The sequence below is a fragment of the Bufo gargarizans genome, unplaced genomic scaffold (genome assembly GCF_014858855.1).
Source record: "Bufo gargarizans isolate SCDJY-AF-19 unplaced genomic scaffold, ASM1485885v1 original_scaffold_1968_pilon, whole genome shotgun sequence".
NCBI classification, from domain to species: Eukaryota; Metazoa; Chordata; class Amphibia; order Anura; family Bufonidae; genus Bufo; species Bufo gargarizans.
This window is the reverse complement of record NW_025334589.1, coordinates 23,953-47,579: the sequence shown is the minus strand read 5'-3', so window position 1 is coordinate 47,579 and position 23,627 is coordinate 23,953. Positions and strand designations below refer to the sequence as shown.

The following is a 23,627-nucleotide window of genomic DNA, read 5'->3' as shown; positions in this document are numbered from 1 at the left end:
CAGGGGGCAATAGACTGTATTCTCCTGTCCTACAGTCATCCTCTCCCCTGAAATGGCTGATAACGGGGGCAATAGACTGTATTCTCCTGTCCTACAGTCATCCTCTCCCCTGAAATGGCTGATAACAGGGGGCAATAGACTGTATTCTCCTGTCCTACAGTCATCCTCTCCCCTGAAATGGCTGATAACAGGGGGCAATAGACTGTATTCTCCTGTCCTACAGTCATCCTCTCCCCTGAAATGGCTGATAACGGGGGCAATAGACTGTATTCTCCTGTCCTACAGTCATCCTCTCCCCTGAAATGGCTGATAACAGGGGCAATAGACTGTATTCTCCTGTCCTACAGTCATCCTCTCCCCTGAAATGGCTGATAACAGGGGGCAATAGACTGTATTCTCCTGTCCTACAGTCATCCTCTCCCCTGAAATGGCTGATAACAGGGGGCAATAGACTGTATTCTCCTGTCCTACAGTCATCCTCTCCCCTGAAATGGCTGATAACAGGGGGCAATAGACTGTATTCTCCTGTCCTACAGTCATCCTCTCCCCTGAAATGGCTGATAACAGGGGGCAATAGACTGTATTCTCCTGTCCTACAGTCATCCTCTCCCCTGAAATGGCTGATAACAGGGGGCAATAGACTGTATTCTCCTGTCCTACAGTCATCCCTCTCCCCTGAAATGGCTGATAACAGGGAGCAATAGACTGTATTCTCCTGTCCTACAGTCATCCTCTCCCCTGAAATGGCTGATAACAGGGGGCAATAGACTGTATTCTCCTGTCCTACAGTCATCCTCTCCCCTGAAATGGCTGATAACAGGGAGCAATAGACTGTATTCTCCTGTCCTACAGTCATCCTCTCCCCTGGAAATGGCTGATAACAGGGAGCAATAGACTGTATTCTCCTGTCCTACAGTCATCCTCTCCCCTGAAATGGCTGATAACAGGGGGCAATAGACTGTATTCTCCTGTCCTACAGTCATCCTCTCCCCTGAAATGGCTGATAACAGGGGGCAATAGACTGTATTCTCCTGTCCTACAGTCATCCTCTCCCCTGAAATGGCTGATAACAGGGGAGCAATAGACTGTATTCTCCTGTCCTACAGTCATCCTCTCCCCTGAATGGGCTGATACAGGGGGCAATAGACTGTATTCTCCTGTCCTACAGTCATCCTCTCCCCTGAAATGGCTGATAACAGGGGGCAATAGACTGTATTCTCCTGTCCTACAGTCATCCTCTAACCTGAAATGGCTGATAACAGGGGGCTAATAGACTGTATTCTCCTGTCCTACAGTCATCCTCTCCCCTGAAATGGCTGATAACAGGTGGCAATAGACTGTATTCTCCTGTCCTACAGTCATCCTCTACCCTGAAATGGCTGATAACAGGGGGCAATAGACTGTATTCTCCTGTCCTACAGTCATCCTCTCCCCTGAAATGGCTGATAACAGGGGCAATAGACTGTATTCTCCTGTCCTACAGTCATCCTCTACCCTGAAATGGCTGATAACAGGGGCAATAGACTGTATTCTCCTGTCCTACAGTCATCCTCTCCCCTGAAATGGCTGATAACAGGGGGCAATAGACTGTATTCTCCTGTCCTACAGTCATCCTCTCCCCTGAAATGGCTGATAACAGGGGGCAATAGACTGTATTCCCCTGTCCTACAGTCATCCTCTCCCCTGAAATGGCTGATAACAGGGGGTAATAGACTGTATTCTCCTGTCCTACAGTCATCCTCTCCCCTGAAATGGCTGATAACAGGGGGCAATAGACTGTATTCTCCTGTCCTACAGTCATCCTCTCCCCTGAAATGGCTGATAACAGGGGAGCAATAGACTGTATTCTCCTGTCCTACAGTCATCCTCTCCCCTGAAATGGCTGATAACAGGGGCAATAGACTGTATTCTCCTGTCCTACAGTCATCCTCTCCCCTGAAATGGCTGATAACAGGGGCAATAGACTGTATTCTCCTGTCCTACAGTCATCCTCTCCCCTGAAATGGCTGATAACAGGGGGCTAATAGACTGTATTCTCCTGTCCTACAGTCATCCTCTCCCCTGAAATGGCTGATAACAGGGGGCAATAGACTGTATTCTCCTGTCCTACAGTCATCCTCTCCCCTGAAATGGCTGATAACAGGGGGCAATAGACTGTATTCTCCTGTCCTACAGTCATCCTCTCCCTGAAATGGCATGATAACAGGGGGCAATAGACTGTATTCTCCTGTCCTACAGTCATCCTCTCCCCTGAAATGGCTGATAACAGGGGGCAATAGACTGTATTCTCCTGTCCTACAGTCATCCTCTCCCCTGAAATGGCTGATAACAGGGGGCAATAGACTGTATTCTCCTGTCCTACAGTCATCCTCTCCCCTGAAATGGCTGATAACAGGGAGCAATAGACTGTATTCTCCTGTCCTACAGTCATCCTCTCCCCTGAAATGGCTGATAACAGGGAGCAATAGACTGTATTCTCCTGTCCTACAGTCATCCTCTCCCCTGAAATGGCTGATAACAGGGGCAATAGACTGTATTCTCCTGTCCTACAGTCATCCTCTCCCCTGAAATGGCTGATAACAGGTGGCAATAGACTGTATTCTCCTGTCCTACAGTCATCCTCTCCCCTGAAATGGCTGATAACAGGGGAGCAATAGACTGTATTCTCCTGTCCTACAGTCATCCTCTCCCCTGAAATGGCTGATAACAGGGGGAGCAATAGACTGTATTCTCCTGTCCTACAGTCATCCTCTCCCTTGAAATGGCTGATAACAAGGGGCAATAGACTGTATTCTCCTGTCCTGCAGTCATCCTCTCCCCTGAAATGGCTGATAACAGGGAGCAATAGACTGTATTCTCCTGTCCTACAGTCATCCTCTCCCCTGAAATGGCTGATAACAGGGGGCAATAGACTGTATTCTCCTGTCCTACAGTCATCCTCTCCCCTGAAATGGCTGATAACAGGGGGCAATAGACTGTATTCTCCTGTCCTACAGTCCTCCTCTCCCCTGAAATGGCTGATAACAGGGGGCAATAGACTGTATTCTCCTGTCCTACAGTCATCCTCTCCCCTGAAATGGCCGATAACAGGGGGCAATAGACTGTATTCTCCTGTCCTACAGTCATCCTCTCCCCTGACATGGCTGATAACAGGGAGCAATAGACTGTATTCTCCTGTCTTACAGTCATCCTCTCCCCTGAAATGGCTGATAACAGGGGGCAATAGACCGTATTCCCCTGTCTTACAGTCATCCTCTCCCCTGACATGGCTGATAACAGGGGACAATACTGTATTCTCCTGTCCTACAGTTATCCTCTCCCCTGAAATGGCTGATAACAGAGAAGTCCTCCGCGTCCGTTACCTCACTGATCAGGTTTGTCGCTCTCTTCCTCTCCTCGATGTCCAGCGCTCCGGGAGTGATGCAGCCGACGCCTCTCATAAAGTTTAGATCCGATCGGTACAAGTTCTAGATAGAACAGAGCGGCCATTACTGCTAGGCGGTCATTCTGTACATGGGGGTCATTTAGCGTTCACAAGCAGAACCATGAAATATGCCCCAAACTCGTTCATTGCCTTTCTGTGCAGTACCAGTAGTTGGCAGCTGCCCTGTTGATGGGGGCGTGGCTTGGGAGTTACAATGTTGCCACATTTGTATCCTGTCCTCACACCATCCTCCAATGTGATTGGTTAGATTCCCCTTAAAGGATTTCCTCATCACATTGATGCCACCTGACCGGCCCCCCGCTCCCCGGTGTGACCCCGTATCTTGTTCAGTGTGTCACCAGGTTTTGCAGCATTACCTCACTTTGCAGCTTGTACGCTTTTTTAGCCGTCATAAGTCGGAGGTCATCGGACAGTGCGGTGTAGCGGTGCAGCAGGTGCCTGTAGTCCTGGTCGCTGACCAGAGCCTGCGCCTTCCGGGCGTGGACCAGATTCACCATGTCCAGGGGCAGACGGAAGCGAGACTTACTCTCCGCAAAGCCTTTCTTGTACTGGACCTGGAGATACACAAGATCAGCCTGCTGGGTAACAAACTATTTCTCATACACTCCAGGATCTCTGCTTGCTCTCGGTGAATGGGAACATTACCAATTCCATCCAGAAACCAGAATCCAGTGCGGATCATGACTTACACAGCTGCAGGACTTGTTACAGTGTATCATTGCTCTACCTACCAACATGAGCATTTGGCTCAGGATGATTTTACAGCCCATGAATGCAAACAATAATTATCCATTCAATGACAGCAAGCACAGATATTGGAATTAGTAATGAAGCCAAAGCTATCAAGAATCAATCTATCTGCCCTGCGGTGCTTTTACACCAGGGGGCAGCATGGAGCGGCTTTGAATATGAGGCTGGACTATAGTAAGCGGTCTAGGGTGATAATCTCACTGTATCAGTTTCTGGGAAAGCTGGGTGACAATCGTTCTGCTGAGGCTAAGGTCCCTGAACGCCATGACACCCTGCTACTGGACCGGGGCAGAACCAGGCCGTTTATTGCTCTTCAGCAGTCTGGGAAAGCTGGGTCCCAGCCCCTGCGGAAGGTGTAATGTGTTTTCCCACAGAAAGGATACAATTATAACATGATAGGAGTAGTAGTGTAAATAGGTACCGCCGATATCTCACCTCACTGGACAGAGACGAGGTGTGAACGGAATGAGACAGGTTCAGGTCGTCCTCCAGTCTGCGCAGGCCGAGCAGTTTACCCTTACATTTTTCAAACTCCTCTTTATATTTATACTGTGGAGAGAAAGATGGCGGATGGAGGCGGAGCGTTATAATACTACAGGTCATTATAATATAATAGGCCATTCTAATACTGCAGGATATTATAATGCTACAGGCCATTATAATATCATAGGTGCATTATTATAATACTACAGGCAGAGCAATATTATACTATAGGCCATTATAATATAATAGGTGCAGCATTATAATACTATAGGTCATCATGATAATACAGGCAAAGCATTATAATACTACAAGACATTATAAAACTACAGGCCATTATAATACTAAAGGACATTATAATACTAGAGGCTATATAATACTACAGACCATTATAATATTTTAGGCGCAGCATTATAATACTACAGACCATGATAACAGCACGAGCAGATGAGTATAGTGTCACAGACAGGTTATTATAAGGCCACGGGTAGAATGAGGGAATTATTTTAGCTCGGGGTCAAGTAAACACTGATCTCATTCAAGATTATGATAAATATGCTGAGATTTAAAGGTTGTAGGGCAGTGTTTAACTGTAGGGTCCTGACATTACAGCCGTGGTCCTGACATTACAGCCGTGGTTCTGACATCACAGCCGTGGTTCTGACATTACAGCCACGGTCCTGACATTACAGCCACGGTCCTGACATTACAGCAACGGTCCTGACATTACAGCCGTGGTCCTGACATTACAGCCACGGTCCTGACATTACAGCCACGGTCCTGACATTACAGCCGTGTTTCTGACATCACAGCCGTGGTTCTGACATTACAGCCACGGTCCTGACATTACAGCCACGGTCTTGACATTACAGCCACGGTCCTGACATTACAGCCGTGGTTCTGACATTACAGCCAGGGTCCTGACATTACAGCCGTGGTCCTGACATTACAGCCACGGTCCTGACATTACAGCCACGGTCCTGACATTACAGCCACGGTCCTGACATTACAGCCGTGTTTCTGACATCACAGCCGTGGTTCTGACATTACAGCCACGGTCCTGACATTACAGCCACGGTCCTGACATTACAGCCACGGTCCTGACATTACAGCCGTGGTTCTGACATTACAGCCATGGTTCTGACATTACAGCCACGGTCCTGACATTACAGCCGTGGTTCTGACATTACAGCCGTGGCCCAGACATTACAGCCACTATCCTGACATTACAGCCATGGTTCTGACATTACAGCCACGGTCCTGACATTACAGCCGTGGTTCTGACAATACAGCCATGGTTCTGACATTACAGCCACGGTCCTGACATTACAGCCGTGGTTCTGACATTACAGCCGCGGCCCAGACATTACAGCCTCGGTCCTGACATTACAGCCTCGGTCCTGACACTACAGCCGTGGTTCTGACATTACAGCTGTGGTTCTGACATTACAGCCGTGGTCTTGACATTACAGCCATGGCCCTGATATTACAGCCATGGTCCTGACATTACAGCCAGGGTCTTGATATTACAGCCGTGGTCCTGACAATACAGCCACGGCCCTGACATTACAGCCATGGTCGTGACATTACAGCCAGGGTCCTGATATTACAGCCGTGGTTCTGACACAGCCGTGGTCTTGACATTATAGCCATGGTCCTGATATTACTGCCACAGCCCTGACATTACAGCCACGGCCCTGACATTACAGCCGTGGTCCTGACATTACAGCTTTGGTCCTGACATTACAGCCACGGTCGTGACATTACAGCCAGGGTCCTGACATTACGGCTGTGCTCCAGACATTGCAGCCACGGCTCTGACATTACAGCCACGGCCCTGACATTACAGCCACGTTCCTGACATTACGGCTGTGCTCCAGACATTGCAGCCACGGCTCTGACAATATGATGTTACACAAGTCGCTTACATCACTGATAATTTCCCCCGACGACTTTGCGGCCTGGAATGGGATGGCGTCCAGCTTCAGCTTGTATCCGCCGTCGCGCATCCGGCTCCAGGACTCCTTGTAGCGGGTCTGTGGGAAGGGAAACAAATACAGGTATACAGGTTGAGTCCAAACTGAATTTCCCTTAGACCTATAGCTAACATCTGGAGCTGGAGTTTTTACTGCATAAAATGTACCAAAAAATTCAAAAGTGCAAAAGAAAATGCTGCCAAAAACATACGTGTGATCTCCGCCCTACTGTAGTTTTGCTGAACGCACTATTTATTCAATAAAATTCCCCTACAATTTTTTATCTGGGTATCCTGACAGTCCTGCTGACCACACCCACTCATAGCCAAAGCCTGGGAGTCCTGATGACCACACCCACTCATAGCCAAAGCCTGAGAGTCCTGCTGAGCACACCCACTCATAGCCAAAGCCTGACAGTCCTGCTGACCACACCCAATCATAGCCAAAGCCTGACAGTCCTGCTGACCACACCCACTCATAGTCAAAGCCTGACAGTCCTGCTGACCACACCCACTCATAGCCAAAGCCTGAGAGTCCTGCTGACCACACCCACTCATAGCCAAAGCCTGACAGTCCTGCTGACCACACCCAATCATAGCCAAAGCCTGAGAGTCCTGCTGAGCACACCCACTCATAGCCAAAGCCTGACAGTCCTGCTGACCACACCCAATCATAGCCAAAGCCTGAGAGTCCTGCTGACCACACCCACTCATAGCCAAAGCCTGAGAGTCCTGATGACCACACCCACTCATAGCCAAAGCCTGAGAGTCCTGATGACCACACCCACTCATAGCCAAAGCCTGAGAGTCCTGCTGACCACACCCACTCATAGCCAAAGCCTGACAGTCCTGCTGACCACACCCAATCATAGCCAAAGCCTGAGAGTCCTGCTGAGCACACCCAATCATAGCCAAAGCCTGAGAGTCCTGCTGACCACACCCACTCATAGCCAAAGCCTGACAGTCCTGCTGACCACACCCACTCATAGCCAAAGCCTGAGAGTCCTGCTGACCACACCCACTCATAGCCAAAGCCTGACAGTCCTGCTGACCACACCCACTCATAGCCAAAGCCTGAGAGTCCTGCTGACCACACCCACTCATAGCCAAAGCCTGAGAGTCCTGCTGACCCCACCCACTCATAGACAAAGCGAGAGTCGTGCTGACCATACCGACTCATAGACAATGACTGAGAGTCCTGCTGACCACAACCACTCATAGACAACGACTTAGAGTCCTGCTGACCACACCCACTCATAGACAATGACTGAGAGTCCTGCTGACCACAACCACTCATAGACAACGACTTAGAGTCCTGCTGACCACACCCACTCATAGACAACGACTGAGAGTCCTGCTGACCACACCCACTCATAGACAACGACTGAGAGTCCTGCTGACCACAACCACTCGTAGACAAAGCCTGAAAGTCCTACTGACCACACCGATTCATAGACAAAGCCTGACAGTCCTGCTAACCACACCCACTCATAGACAAAGCCTGAGAGTTCTGCTGATCATACCTACTCATAGATAAAGCTTGAGAGTCCTGCTGACCATACCCACTCATAGATAAAGCCTGACACTCCTGATGACCACACCCACTCATAGACAAAGACTGACAGTCCTGCTGACCACACCTACTTATAGACAAAGCCTGACAGTCCTGCTGACTACACCTACTCATAGACAAAGCCTGAGAGTTCTGCTGACTAGACTCCCTTATTGTCACCACCAGACATCTGAGAAACTCTGACAGATGCCTTTCAGAACCTCCTCCTTGAGCTTCCTTTGTTTTGCTTTCAGTTCCTCATCTCGTTAGCCTCTCTCAGCTGTCATGTAGTTGTACTGATTGCATCCCTTTAAATTCCTCCCCATAGTGCATCAGTGTGCGGTTTATATTTCTTCCTGGAGTGTGTGTGCATGCTGATCCTACTTCCCAGTCTTCTACAAGATAAGTGTTGTGCATTCATTTGTGTTTTTCTGTTTGCTGGATCCCAGGTGACCCTGACTCCCTCCGTATCTAGTGTAGGGAGCCGGTTGTCGTGTCCCCTCACTATTATAGGGTGTTCAGGTGTTATACAGTCGAGGTACGAGGATATGCGATCATCTACCATTGGGATTTTCGCATAGGCTGAGCAGTCAGGGAGAGTGCCAGGTCTGATGCAGGGGTCTCCCTTTTTGTTCCTTAATTTTGAATCCAGTGAGTCGTATATTCATTTTGTGTTGTCTTGTTTCCTGTACACCTTCCGTGACACTTATAGACAAAGCCTAAGAGTCCTGCTGACCACACCCACTCATAGACTAAGGCTGAGGGTCCTACTGACCATACCCACTCATAGACAATGACTTAGAGTCCTGCTGACCACACCCACTCATAGACAAAGCCTGAGAGTCTTGCTGACCACACCCACTCATAGACTAAGGCTGAGGGTCCTGCTAACCACACCGACTCATAGACAATGACTTAGAGTCCTGCTGACCACAACCACTCAGAGTCCTGATTTCTTGTATGTTGTAGAGCTGTCAATCATACAACCCATGTTGATAATTATCTGGTGCTCCCCCCCATATTCAGTGCCCATCCACAGATACCCACCTCACTGATGTTCAGGGCATTGAGTTTGGCTTGCAGTAGTTCAGGCAGCTCGGCGGTGGCGGTAAATCGGTGCTTGATGTTCTCCCCCTGCTTTTTATATTTACTCTGTGAAAGAAGATGAAGATTTACTTCTACTCTAGTCACAACCAGAGCTGCATTTACAAATCTTGCTTTCCTGTGTGAGCTCACAGGACAATCAATCACATGACTGACAACACAGTGTAGATAAACCGCATGTCCTATACCCTAGTCACAGCCAGAGCAGCATTCAGAATTCTGCAGGCTGCCACATGGAACCAGTTAACGCCGTGCTTACACATACATGTTTGATACTTTAACCGCCACCTCAATGCAGCGCAGATTTGTAATCTGCATTACTGTAAATGTGTAAATGCAGCTCTGGATGTGACTGGAAGAAATTATGGATGTAGTTTTATTATATAGGGATGGTTTCCCAACTTACGTCCACGGCCTGGTTGTAGCTAATCTTGGCCTGAACCATCTCCGGTGAGTCCTGGACACTGGTGAAGCTGAGGGCGGACGGCAGCTGTCTGTACGATGTCTATGAATTGTGCAAGAAATTGCAATTAGCGAGTAATTTATTAAAGACTTCAAATACTGACAGATATTATTGATGGACGCAGCCATTAGGCGACATGAGGGCAATTGTCTGCAAGATGCACCAAACATATAGTGTTATAGGCTCCATATTGAAACGGTCTGTGCCATTTTCTCCTACACTATTGATTCAACTCCTTCATTCATCCCGGGGACTGACCTCACTTATCAGCCCGACTGCTTTCTTTGCCTGAAGCACATCCAGTGACCCCGCAGTGATCCAGCCGACCCCCCGCATCCACTTCAGGTCCGATTTATACTGGTTCTGGAAGAAGGAACAGAAAAAGACAATTATAAAATTCTATCTATATGTAGTAATCTCCTGAGCTCCCTCTAGTGGTGGCTGTATATATCTGTATGTAGTAATCTCCTGAGCTCCCTCTAGTGGTGGCTGTATATATCTGTATGTAGTAATGTCCTGAGCTCCCTCTAGTGGTGGCTGTATATATCTGTATGCTGTAATCTCCTGAGCTCCCTCTAGTGGTGGCTGTATATATCTGTATGCTGTAATCTCCTGAGCTCCCTCTAGTGGTGGCTGTATATATCTGTATGTAGTAATCTCCTGAGCTCCCTCTAGTGGTGGCTGTATATATCTGTATGCTGTAATCTCCTGAGCTCCCTCTAGTGGTGGCTGTATATATCTGTATGTAGTAATCTCCTGAACTCCCTCTAGTAATGGCTGTATATATCTGTATGCTGTAATCTCCTGAGCTCCCTCTAGTGGTGGCTGTATATATCTGTATGTAGTAATCTCCTGAGCTCCCTCTAGTGGTGGCTGTATATATCTGTATGCAGTAATCTCCTGAGCTCCCTCTAGTGGTGGCTGTATATATCTGTATGTAGTAATCTCCTGAGCTCCCTCTAGTGGTGGCTGTATATATCTGTATGTAGTAATCTCCTCAGCTCCCTCTAGTGGTGGTTGTATATATCTGTATGCAGTAATCTCCTGAGCTCCCTCTAGTGGTGGCTGTATATATCTGTATGTAGTAACCTCCTCAGCTCCCTCTAGTGGTGGCTGTATATATCTGTATGTAGTAATCTCCTGAGCTCCCTCTAGTGGTGGCTGTATATATCTGTATGTAGTAATCTCCTCAGCTCCCTCTAGTGGTGGCTGTATATATCTGTATGTAGTAATCTCCTGAGCTCCCTCTAGTGGTGGCTCTATTTATCTGCATACAGTAATCTCCTGAGCTCCCTCTAGTGGTGGCTGTATATATCTGTATGTAGTAATCTCCTGAGCTCCCTCTAGTGGTGGCTGTATATATCTGTATGTAGTAATGTCCTGAGCTCCCTCTAGTGGTGGCTGTATATATCTGTATGTAGTAATCTCCTGAACTCCCTCTAGTGGTGACTGTATATATCTGTATGTACTAATCTCCTGAACTCCCTCTAGTGGTGACTGTATATATCTGTATGTGGTAATCTCCTGAGCTCCCTCTAGTGGTGACAGTATATATCTGTATGTAGTAATCTCCTGAGCTCCCTCTAGTGGTGACAGTATATATCTGTATGTAGTAATCTCCTGAGCTCCCTCTAGTGGTGGCTGTATATATCTGTATGCAGTAATCTCCTGAGCTCCCTCTAGTGGTGACAATATATATCTGTATGTAGTAATCTCCTGAGCTCCCTCTAGTGGTGACAGTATATCTGTATGTAGTAATCTCCTGAGCTCCCTCTAGTGGTGGCTGCATATATCTGTATGCAGTGAGATCCTGAGCTCCCTCTAGTGGTGGCTGTAGATATCTGTATGTAGTAATCTCCTGAGCTCCCTCTAGTGGCGGCTGTATATATCTGTATGTAGTAATCTCCTGAGCTCCCTCTAGTGGTGGCTGCATATATCTGTATGCAGTGAGATCCTGAGCTCCCTCTAGTAGTGGCTGTATATATCTGCTTGTAGTAATCTCCTGAGCTCCCTCTAGTGGTAGCTGTGTATATCTGTATGTAGTAATCTCCTGCGCTCCCTCTAGTGGTAGCTGTGTATATCTGTATGTAGTAATCTCCTGCGCTCCCTCTAGTGGTAGCTGTGTATATCTGTATGCTGAAAGCTTGTGATTTGGAACTTTTTTTCAGAGAAAAAATAACATTTCAAGTGTTGCACACTCTATGTAGATGATCTTTCTGATAAGGATGGTGAAGAACTCTAGAAGCCCCTGAAATTGTAATCCCCCAGCTAATTGTATGCTCTCTAATAAGCTGCATCTGCTTGGGTGGGACCTCTTTTTTGCCATCTCCCCGATTACCCTGGTTGCACTTACATCACTCTGCAGATCATAGGCCTTCTTTGCCCATTGAACTTTCATGTCAGTAGGCAGGGCACTATATCGGTGGTGCATCGTCCTGTAACCACGATCGGTGGCCAGGGCTTGTGCCAAGGTCGCATGTGCCATGTCTAGCATGTCCATGGATACGTGATAGCGTGACTTTGTGTCCTCAAAACCTTTCTTGTACTCGAGATCACTCTGCATTTTGGTCATCTGGAGAGAGTGGGAAATTGTGGCGTCTTCCTCAGCCCGTTGCACCCCAATCATCTTGCCCCTTGTCTTTTCATATTCTTCCTTATACTTGATCTGCAGATAAGACAATTGCAGGGAGTGATATAAATCATGAGGATGAAACCCCTGTCCAGATGTCACCACCTCAGGAGGTCATGAGAAGACTATGGAGAACCTCATGTAGGAAAGGATAGCCCAGAGGCCACTGTATAAATGAAAAGTCTACAACTTTCTTATAGACTTTATCTTCCTTACTGTTTTCAAGATCTCTACTTGCTTTCAGTGAATGAGAAGCATAACGCTATGCACAGCTACCTGTGCTCTCAGCTAAGAAGTGCACACAATTGTATCCAGTCTAGCCACCTAATTGTTTTCCCCAAATCCATCTGGGGCAGTGGGAAAAGTAGCTAACTGTTAAAATAGAGGGCGGAGGGCTGCTTTACATGCTGCTTTCTCCGGAATAGTAGCAGCTAGAAACGTGCAACTGGTCTTGTTTGATATTCCAGACTTTTCATACAAGACCAAAATGACAGCTAATGTCCAAGCAACAGAGGAGAAATCACTGTTACAAATCGAGTCGGGAATAATCGGGGGTAAAACCTGCTTTTACTTTCACTTTCATCTGCATTCACAGCATCCCGATTTCTATCAGTGATATCTTCCCCTGTACTGAACGTATTGCTGTCATTCTGGTATTGTCTGAAAGCTTAGAATGTCAGTTTTCAAACAATACTCTTGCTGGTACCAAACCAGAGATATGAGCAGATAAAGCAGACTCCACTCCCTGCCAGTGTGGAGGAGAATGAGGGAGCAGCTGCAGGAGGAGAGGAAAAAAACGGTAAAAATATATAGAAATGTGACATTATCATCATTGTACAGACCCACATAATAAAATTCTGTTATTTTTACCACACAGTGAACGCCGTAAAAAAAAATCCACAAAATAATGTAAAAATTGCTGTTTTTTTAATCTTCCCCCCTAAAATTAAAATAATAAAAGTTATTTAATACACAATATATATACCCTAAAATGGTTCCTAAAAAACCTACAACTAATCCCGCAAAATAAAATAAAAATGTAGAAGAAAAAGTTAAAAAAGTTATGACTGCTAGAACACAAAGGGGGAAAATAGTATTGGTTCTTAAGGCTAAAGGGGTTAAAAATGCAATAGTGTCCCCTGAGTTGTGCGCCAACAAGATTTACTGCAGACACACAAATCTATAATAAAAAAAGGTGACATTTTTGGAAGGGTTTTTCCAATTTTAACGTGATTGTTAGGAGGCTAGACAATGCTCTGTGGCCTTGACTCTAGTCTGATACATTGTAGCAAACCAGCTGTCTAGGCAGGATACAATTGTAACCAACCCTCAGCCAGGAGCAGGATTAGCGTACTTTGACACTAGCGTTATTCTTTTCCGGTATTGAAATCTGGTAAAGGGTCTCAACACCGGGAAAAAAGCGCTTCCGTTTTGTCCCAATGCATTCTGAATGAAAAGCAATCCGTTCAGCATGCATCGGGATGTCTTCCGTTCCGTCCTTTGTACATTATTTGACTGGATAAAATACCACAGCTTACTGCGATATTTTTTCCGGCCAAAATTCCGGAACACTACAGCATTTGCCGGATCCAGCATTAATTTCCATTGAAATGTATTAATGCCGGATCTGGTACCAAGTGTTCCGGAAATTGCCGCATTGGACGATGGACGATACCGGAAAGACGGATCCGGTATTTCAATGAAAAACGGATCCGGAAAAAAAAGATATCCGTTTGCATACGGATTTCCAGATCCGGCAGGCAGTTCCGACAACGGAACTGCCTGACGGGTTCTAACAACGCTAGTGTGAAAGTACCCTTAGTTATGTGCATGATTACTGCCTCTGAATGTAAACAGGAGTGGTCTTATTCACTGACAGCAAGCACAGAGCTAGAAAATGAAAATCCTGGAATAAGCTGTAGCTTTCAGCAGAACCTTTGTGTAAAGGAGAGCATTGTTTTACCCCTGATGTTCTGTCCCGGGCCCCGGATGTCCTGCCTGCCAGATAGATACAACTGTAAGTCCTCAGGACGCAATACAATTGAATGTAAGGCACTGGAAGAGCTGAAGGACCTGTGGTGACATCACAGGTCATGTGATCAGTGGTGAACGCGGTGGTTTAGAAGGACCTGCGATGATGTTACCATAATGTGACCAGTGCAGGAGAGGACGGCAGTGAAGAGGAGAAGTCCTGGGTAAGAAGCTGTGGTGATGTCTGCTACATGAGGAGAGGGAAGTGAAGGGAGAGGCAGAGCAATGCTGGGAGTTGTGGTTAATGCTGGGCTGAAGGGAGTGATGTTATTTACATGGGACTGAATGTTGAATGGGTGATGTTGTTTACATGGAACTGCATGTTGGGGGCGGCTGGGGAGGGGATAATGTTATTTATATGGAACTGTATATTGGAGGGGGCTGGAGAGAAGGTGTGATGTTTTTTACATGGGTCTCTATGGCGGAGGGAGGGAAGTAGTGTTATTTACATGGGACTGTATGGTAAAGGGGCTCAGGAATGATAATTTCTGAGGGCACTAAAGGGAGGAATATAACTACAGGGGGCACTGCAGGTGGCATTATAAATACTGGGGGCATTTCAGGACGAGCATTATAACAGTAGGGGGCAGTATAAAAACTGGGGGCATTTCAGGACGAGCTACATTCATTGGGGCTTGGGCTCCGGATCTTTTGAGACCCTAGCAACGCCACTGGCACCCAGTGAGGTCCGTCCCAATAGACAGTAGATGGGCACCGCTTCTATCAGCTCCTCATGGGACCAAGGTCAGCTACAGAAGACAACCCCTTGGGCACTGACAGCGCCCCCTCTAGCGCCACCTTAGGGTTGTGTGATACTGACTCCGTGCCAGGCGCCTCGGATGTGAATCTCAGCCAGGTGTCAGCTGGACTGGTGCACCCCTGAGGCTAATGGTACTCTAATAACCAGAGGTAGCAGTCACATCTGGGTCCTGGTGCCTGAAGGAACCCCAAAACCCCTCTGCTCCCAGTATTCTGACTGGTGTTGGGGGCCCTGTCACAGATTTCAAAGTGGGGCCCAGGAGCTTAAAGTCTCTGCCTTTGCTTTGGTGAATAATGTGCACCAGAGACTCCATGGTGGGGGTTCTTCTTTATATCCGGGGTCCTTGATGAGAAGGAAGAGACGGTGACCCCCCTCTACAGGTCTGCTGTGCAGGAATCTGGGAAAGCTGGGTGATAGCAAGTGGCTGCAGTAACAGACGCCAAGGAGACCCTTCCAGGAGCAGCGGGGATGTCACACTGAGACAGTGGACCACATCAGCGCCAGCGGGGGGTGTATCGCGGCTATCGTACCATCAGAGCCTGGAGAACCTGGGGGATCCCCCGTGAAGGAGCCGCGATATCAGCCATACTGATTGTCACACAGCTTTCCCCGATGCAGAAACAGTTGATATCATTTCAATCATATAGACGACTGGAAGTTGTTAAGGTTATTTAAAGGAGAAGCGCTCCCTTCAGCGAATCTATTGTTCCCGAACCTTAAACATTTACGGATATTTATGAAGCAGCCTCTTAGGGGACTTTCACACTAGCGTTAGAAGAATCCAGAAATCCGTTAGACTTATTCATTGAAATACCGGATCATCCGGAATAACGGATCCTGTATTTAAGTTTTTCAAAGCTAGTAAGAACTATGCATGCGCAGACCGGAAAACCGGATCTGGCGATGCGGCAATTTCCGGATCCGGCATTAATACATTAATGCATGCTGCGGTATTTTGTCCGGTCAAATACCGTACAAGGGACGGAAGGGAAGACATCCTGATGCCTACTGGACGGACTGCTTTCCATTCAGAATGCTTTGGGACAAAACTGATGCGTTTTTTTTTCCAGTATTGCAACCTTTTACCGGATTTTAATACCGTAAAAAAATAACGCTAGTGTGAAAGTAGCCTAATCCGGGAGTCAGGAACTGTCTATGAGGCGGATGGATCGAGAACTCACGTCACTGGCGAGGTCCCGTTTGGCTTTGGCGGTCAAGATGGGCAACGAATCCAAAGTCAGCTCAAATCCCTTCTCCTTCTGCTTTTTCCAGCTGCTCTTATATAAAGTCTGGACAAAGAAAGCAAGAAGGTGAGAAAAGAAAAGGTAAAGCATAATGGGGGTTATCAGAAATACTGCAGATGTGGGGGGAGGGGTTCAAAATGCTATTCACTTCAATGGGTAAATATACACTAAACACAAATATAAACACAACACTTTCGGTTTTGCTCCCATTTTGCATGAGCTGAACTCAAAGACCTGAAACATTTTCTACAGACACAGAAGACCCGTTACTCTCAGATATTGTCCACAAATCTGTGTCAGTGTCAGTGAGCGCTTCTCCTTTGCCGCATCCATCCCCCCTCACAGGTGCGGCAGATCAAGGCGCTGATTAGACAGCATGAATATTGCACAGCTGTGCATTACGCTGCCCACAATAAAAGACCACTCTGAAATGTGCACAGTTTTGCCTTACTGAGAGGGGGGCAGAAAACCAGTCAGTACCTGGTGTGGCCACCATTTGCCTCACACAGTGCAGCCCATCTCCGTGGCATAGAGTTGATCAGGTGTGGATTGTGGCCTGTGGGATGTTGGTCCACTCCTCTTCTGTGCGAAGTTGCAGAATATTGGCAGGAACAGGAACACGCTGTCGTAGACGCCGATCCAGAGCGTCCCAAACATGCTGAATGGGTGACATGTCCGGTGAGTATGCTGCCAGGCAAGAACTGGGATGTTTTCAGCTTCCGGGAGTTGTGTCCAGATCCTTGCAATATGGGGCCGTGCATTATCCTGCTGCACCATGAGGCGATGGTTGTGGATGAACGGCACAACAATGGGCCCCAGGATCTCCTCACGGGATCTCTGTGCAGTCAGAATGCCATCAATAAAATGCACCTATGTTCGTTGTCCATAACATACGCCTGACCATACCGTAACCCCACCGCCACCATGGGCCACTCCATCCACAACGCTGACGTCAGCAAACCGCTCACCCACACGACGCCACACACGCCGTCTGCCATCTGCCCTGAACAGTGAAAACCGCGACTCATCCGTGAACAGAACGCCTCTCCAACGTGCCAGACGCCATTGGATGTGAGCGTTTGCCCACTCAAGTCGGTTACGACGACGAACTGCAGTCAGGTCCAGACCCCGATGAGGACGACGAGCAGAGGAGCTTCCCTGAGACGGTCTCTGACAGTTTGTGCAGAAATTATTTGGTTATACAAACCGATTGTTGCTGCCGCTGTCCGGGCGGCTGGTCTCAGACAACCATGGAGGTGGACATGCTGGATGTGGAGGTCCTGGTTGGTGTGGTTACACGTGGTCTGCGGTTGTGTGGTTACACGTGGTCTGCAGTTGTGAGGCCGGTTGGCTGTACTGCCAAATTCTCTGAAACGCCTTTGTAGACGGCTTATGGTAGAGAAATGAACATTCATTGCACGGGCAACAGCTCTGGTAGACATTCCTGCAGTCAGCATGCCAAGTGCACGCTCCCTCAAACGTTGCGACATCTGTGGCATTGTGCTGTGTGATCAAAGTGCACATTTCAGAGTGGCCTTTTATTGTGGGCAGTCTAAGGCACACCTGTGCGATATTCATGCTGTCTAATCAGCACCTTGATATGCCACACCTGTGAGGTGGGATGGATGCAGCAAAAGAGAAGTGCTCACTGACACAGATTTAGACAGATTTGTGAACAATATTTGAGAGTAATGGGTCTTTTGTGTCTGTAGAAAATGTTTCAGATCTTTGAGTTCAGTTCATGCAAAATGGGAGCAAAACCAAAAGTGTTGTGTTTATATTTTTGTTCAGTGTGTATATATCTGTATGCAGTGAGATCCTGAGCTCCCTCTAGTGGTGGCTGTATATATCTGTATGTAGTAATCTCCTGAGCTCCCTCTAGTGGTGGCTGTATATATCTGTATGTAGTAATCTCCTGAGCTCCCTCTAGTGGTGGCTGTATATATCTGTATGTAGTAATCTCCTGAGCTCCCTCTAGTGGTGGCTGTATATATCTGTATGTAGTAATCTCCTGAGCTCCCTCTAGTGGTGGCTGTATATATATGTATGTAGTAATCTCCTGAGCTCCCTCTAGTGGTGGCTGTATATATCTGTATGTAGTAATCTCCTGAGCTTCCTCTCGTGGTGGCTGTATATATCTGTATGTAGTAATCTCCTCAGCTCCCTCTAGTGGTGGCTGTATATATCTGTGTCCAGTGAGATCCTGAGCTCCCTCTAGTGGTGGCTGTATATATCTGTATGTAGTAATCTCCTGAGCTCCCTCTAGTGGTGGCTGTATATATCTGTATGTAGTAATCTCCTGAGCTCCCTCTAGTGGTTGCTGTATATATCTGTATGTAGTAATCTCCTCAGCTCCCTCTAGTGGTGGCTGTATATATCTGTATGCAGTAATCTCCTGAGCTCCTTCTAGTGGTGGCTGTATATATCTGTATGTAGTAATCTCCTGAGCTCACTCTAGTGGTGGCTGTATATCTGTATGTAGTAATCTCCTGAGCTCCCTCTAGTGGTGGCTGTATATATCTGTATGCAGTGAGATCCTGAGCTCCCTCTAGTGGTGGCTGTATATATCTGTGTCCAGTGAGATCCTGAGCTCCCTCTAGTGGTGGCTGTATATATCTGTATGTAGTAATCTCCTGAGCTCCCTCTAGTGGTAACTGTATATCTGTATGTAGTAATCTCCTGAGCTCCCTCTAGTGGTGACTGTATATATCTGTGTCCAGTGAGATCCTGAGCTCCCTCTAGTGGTGGCTGTATATATCTGTATGTAGTAATCTCCTGAGCTCCCTCTAGTGGGGGCTGTATATATCTGTATGTAGTAATCTCCTGAGCTCCCTCTAGTGGTTGCTGTATATATCTGTATGTAGTAATCTCCTCAGCTCCCTCTAGTGGTGGCTGTATATATCTGTATGCAGTAATCTCCTGAGCTCCTTCTAGTGGTGGCTGTATATATCTGTATGTAGTAATCTCCTGAGCTCCCTCTAGTGGTGGCTGTATATCTGTATGTAGTAATCTCCTGAGCTCCCTCTAGTGGTGGCTGTATATATCTGTTTGCAGTAATCTTCTGAGCTCCCTCTAGTGGTGACTGTATATATCTACATGCAGTAATCTCCTGAGCTTCCTCTAGTGGTGGCTGTATATATCTGTATGTAGTAATCTCCTCAGCTCCCTCTAGTGGTGGCTGTATATATCTGTATGCAGTAATCTCCTGAGCTCCCTCTAGTGGTGACTGTATATATCTACATGCAGTAATCTCCTGAGCTTCCTCTAGTGGTGGCTGTATATATCTGTATGCAGTAATCTCCTGAGCTCCCTCTAGTGGTGGCTGTATATATCTGTATGTAGTAATCTCCTGGGCTCCCTCTAGTGGTGGCTGTATATATCTGTATGTAGTAATCTCCTGAGCTCCCTCTAGTGGTGGCTGTATATATCTGTATGTAGTAATCTCCTGAGCTTCCTCTAGTGGTGGCTGTATATACCTGTATGCAGTAATCTCCTGAGCTCCCCTAGTGCTGGTTGTATATATCTGTATGCAGTAATCTCCTGAGCTCCCTCTAGTGGTGGCTGTATATATCTGTATGTAGTAATCTCCTCAGCTCCCTCTAGTGGTGGCTGTATATATCTGTATGTAGTACTCTCCTAAGATCCCTCTATTGGTGGCTGTATATATCTGTATGTAGTAATCTCCTCAGCTCCCTCTAGTGGTGGCTGTATATATCTGTATGTAGTACTCTCCTGAGATCCCTCTATTGGTGGCTGTATATATCTGTATGTAGTAATCTCCTCAGCTCCCTCTAGTGGTGGCTGTATATATCTGTATGTAGTACTCTCCTGAGATCCCTCTAGTGGTGGCTGTATATATCTGTATGTAGTAATCTCCTGAGCTCCCTCTAGTGGTGCTATATATATCTGTATGTAGTAATCTCCTGAGCTCCCTCTAGTGGTGGCTGTATATATCTGTATAAAGTAATCTCCTGAGCTCCCTCTAGTGGTGGCTGTATATATCTGTATGTAGTAATCTCCTGAGCTCCCTCTAGTGGTGGCTGTATATATCTGTATGTAGTAATCTCCTGAGCTCCCTCTAGTGGTGGCTGTATATATCTGTATGTAGTAATCTCCTGAGCTCCCTCTAGTGGTGGCTGTATATATCTGTATGCAGTCCAGAAATCACGCTGCATGTAAGAGTGTGATTCTCCGTTCCGGACACTGCTCGTCTTGCAGGTGTGCATGGCATTATCCTGAGTTATAATTCTATGTTCCTTACTTCTACAGCACCATCCTGACATAAAGCTGCCACTATGATTCTGTAGCAATAAAGTCAAGAGGCACATTTATTTATTTTAAAATATAAACTATACTAGTTTGGAATTATCGTAATTGTATTGAGCTGCAGAATAAGGATGTCATGTCATTTTTAGCCCACAGTGAACGTCGTAATGTCAAAACCCCCAAAACTTTGGCAGAATTCATTTTTTTTTGTTTGTTTTGTTTTTTCAATTTTACCCCACAAAAAATTTTCTACCTGATTTCCAATACAAAACATAGTGGCAAAAAAAATAATCCCTCATATGGCTATGTGAACGAAAAAATGAAAAGGTTGGTAATAGGCCCGGTCTTTAAGGGGTTGATGTCTGGGGTTCCTGGGGTGGAGGAATGACCTCACCTCGCTGAGGTTGGTAGCGTTGATCCTGGCTTGATGGAAGGTGGGCTCATCATGGTGCATGGTGTAGTGGTGCAGGAGATCCTCCATGCCAGATTTATACACAAGCTGCATCACAATATCAGACAATGTTAGTAAATGGGACTGACACCCCTAAATATCCTAGAACCCCCAACCTTCTGTGCAGACTTATAGAAATCACCATGACCAGCAGAGGGGTATGAGAACTTTAGCAAGCTATACTATTGCTCTGGAAAATGTAAAGTTGCGGCTCATGAGATTTACTTTCAGGTTACATTGTTTTCCTTTGCATACAGTGTTACCCCTTTAATGCATTGTGTGTGGGGGGGGGGGGGGAGAGTATCCACCACATCCGATAATTGTACAGTCCCTGGTGTACAGATGACAATTCTCAGACTGCAAATCACCAGGGCAATCTCTGCAGACACTGATCAATCAGGGAACACTGGAAGATTTCAGCTCTGAAGCGTACTGAATTGTAAGTGCAGCTCTGGAGAATATTCATAACATGGCGAATGCCTAATTTAATGACAACCATCGCATACGGTGCCCCCTTAAAGGCTATGTACACCTTTAGGGGCATTTTTGTATTATTGCATTGTACTCATTATGAGCAAAAAAAAAACATTGTTTAATTGGTCTTTATTAAAAATATGGAGTCATTTTCTCTGTACAGAGCTGAGATGATCCAGTGGATTTTCTCTCTTTTCCATCAGTTGGGGAGCTGACGGCTCCTTATCTCTGCTCTCTGACGTTATAAACACTCGTTATAGCTCAGTCCTTCTCTTACTGATAAGAATGTGGCTTAATAAGTGTTTATGACGTCTCAGTAATTTAGAGATGAGGGTTATTAGATGACAAAGTAAAAGCAGGATGCGCACAGCTAGAAAAACAATGAACCCTTTGTGACAGAACAGCTCAATATTTTTAAAAAAAATAAAGACCAATTTAAAAAAATGATTTTTAGCCCCATATGAGTAAAATGCAATCATAAAAAAAATGTCCCCAAAGGTGTACATAGCCTCTAAGACACATCAGAAAAATGGTGGAATTCCCCTTTAAACCCTGTTAGCTGCTTACTACATGGGGAGTGATGATGATGGTGTTAGCAGCTTTTTCACCTGGCTGTCACCCTCATGCCCTCTATGCAGGTAAGTGGACGCACTGCTATGTTCATAGGGATCTGCCTCCATATCCTGAGGAGACCCGATTATTTACCCCCTCTGCACGCCTGTCCCTTTAAATCCTGATTAGCTGCTGGTCCTGTCCCACTCACATCGCTCTGCAGTTCCTGACTCTTCTTAGCATGTCTGATCTGCGGGTTGTCAGCGACGCTGGTGAACTTCAGAGCGTCTGCCTTCTGACGATACTTTTTCTGTTAAAAAAAAAGGTTAAAAAAATATGAACTTTCATTATTGGTTCCTAGGAAAGCTGGGTGACCAGTCTGGCCAACCTCCCACAAGGCCCTCACCAAGCTTTTCCAAACCCCTGAATGGAAAACAGTCACTATGGAGCAGCAATAGGGGGGTGGGGGGTACGACTGCCCAGCGGAGCAGATTGTCATTCAGGCTTCCAGAGAAGCTGGGTGAGAGGCCACTGTGCTGGGGGCCACCATGGTGGCCCTTCTGAGGTCTCACCTCGCTAAACAGATCTCCGGCTTTCTTCGCTTGCTTCGCGTTCAGGCTTCCCTCTGTCATCCACCCGACCCCCTTCATCCACGTCAGGTCCGACTTGTACTGATGCTGGGAAAGAACAGATGGAGCAGACTTTAGTTTCTCCCCCACAATACACTGGACTCTGCAGCAAACTGGTTTTCATCCCTATCCCCAGTAAATAGAAGCCCTGGAACTATCATATCTGACCCTGGGAAAGCTGAGTGGCAACCATAGATGATAGCAGCCTCTATTACAAGCAGGGGCGTAGCTGTAGGGGGCGCAGAGGTAGCAGTCGCTACCGGGCCCAGGAGCCTGAGGGGCCCAACGACCCTTGTGCTGCATATGAAGACACCAGTGTTATAGAAAGTGCATGCTGTTCAAGTTACACCTCTGGCTGGAGGGAAGTATTTGGCATGGGGCAGAGGTGCCGTTTTAATTTCTGCCTCAGGCAGCACAAAGGCAATGTGCTTCCCTGCCCCTGGCCACAAAGCACTGAGGGAAGGGGGGCCCAATCTGAACTCTTGCACAAGGGCCCATGAGCCTTTAGCTACGCCCCTGATTACAGGCCTGTGGTCACTCATCTCCTCCAGACTCCTGAATGGTAAATCTAACTAGTTACTGTACATCTCAGCCCAAGGCATCAATCTGGGATTCTGGGAAAGCTGGGTGACAACCCCTGCACCAGCAGTAATATTAGGTCTGAAAGACAGCTCTAACAAAGGAATGTCCTGGAACTAAGAGGTTAATACACAGACACTGCAACAATGTATCCAGTCTAGACTCCACACAGATACATTGTAACAATCTGAGGTCTTAGGTGTGTTCATGTTTTCAGTCTCTGGTTGTAAACAAGAATGCTCC

The 23,627-nt window shown here is 46.9% G+C and overlaps 1 protein-coding gene across 1 annotated transcript in view; it reads right to left on the bottom strand.

Annotated features, from left to right (window-relative positions):
- The window catches only part of LOC122923835 (nebulin-related-anchoring protein-like), a 68,030-nt gene that overhangs the window by 24,542 nt on the left and 19,861 nt on the right, over nucleotides 1-23,627 (bottom strand). The window contains exons 17-28 of the mRNA XM_044274678.1: nucleotides 22,749-22,853; nucleotides 22,388-22,486; nucleotides 21,094-21,198; nucleotides 16,371-16,478; nucleotides 12,123-12,434; nucleotides 10,028-10,132; nucleotides 9,713-9,811; nucleotides 9,250-9,354; nucleotides 6,604-6,711; nucleotides 4,631-4,744; nucleotides 3,802-3,999; nucleotides 3,363-3,467 (exon numbers count right to left, since the gene is read on the bottom strand). Of these exons, the coding sequence (XP_044130613.1) occupies nucleotides 3,363-3,467; nucleotides 3,802-3,999; nucleotides 4,631-4,744; nucleotides 6,604-6,711; nucleotides 9,250-9,354; nucleotides 9,713-9,811; nucleotides 10,028-10,132; nucleotides 12,123-12,434; nucleotides 16,371-16,478; nucleotides 21,094-21,198; nucleotides 22,388-22,486; nucleotides 22,749-22,853 (1,563 nt within the window). The remainder of the gene's footprint in view (nucleotides 1-3,362; nucleotides 3,468-3,801; nucleotides 4,000-4,630; nucleotides 4,745-6,603; nucleotides 6,712-9,249; nucleotides 9,355-9,712; nucleotides 9,812-10,027; nucleotides 10,133-12,122; nucleotides 12,435-16,370; nucleotides 16,479-21,093; nucleotides 21,199-22,387; nucleotides 22,487-22,748; nucleotides 22,854-23,627) is intronic.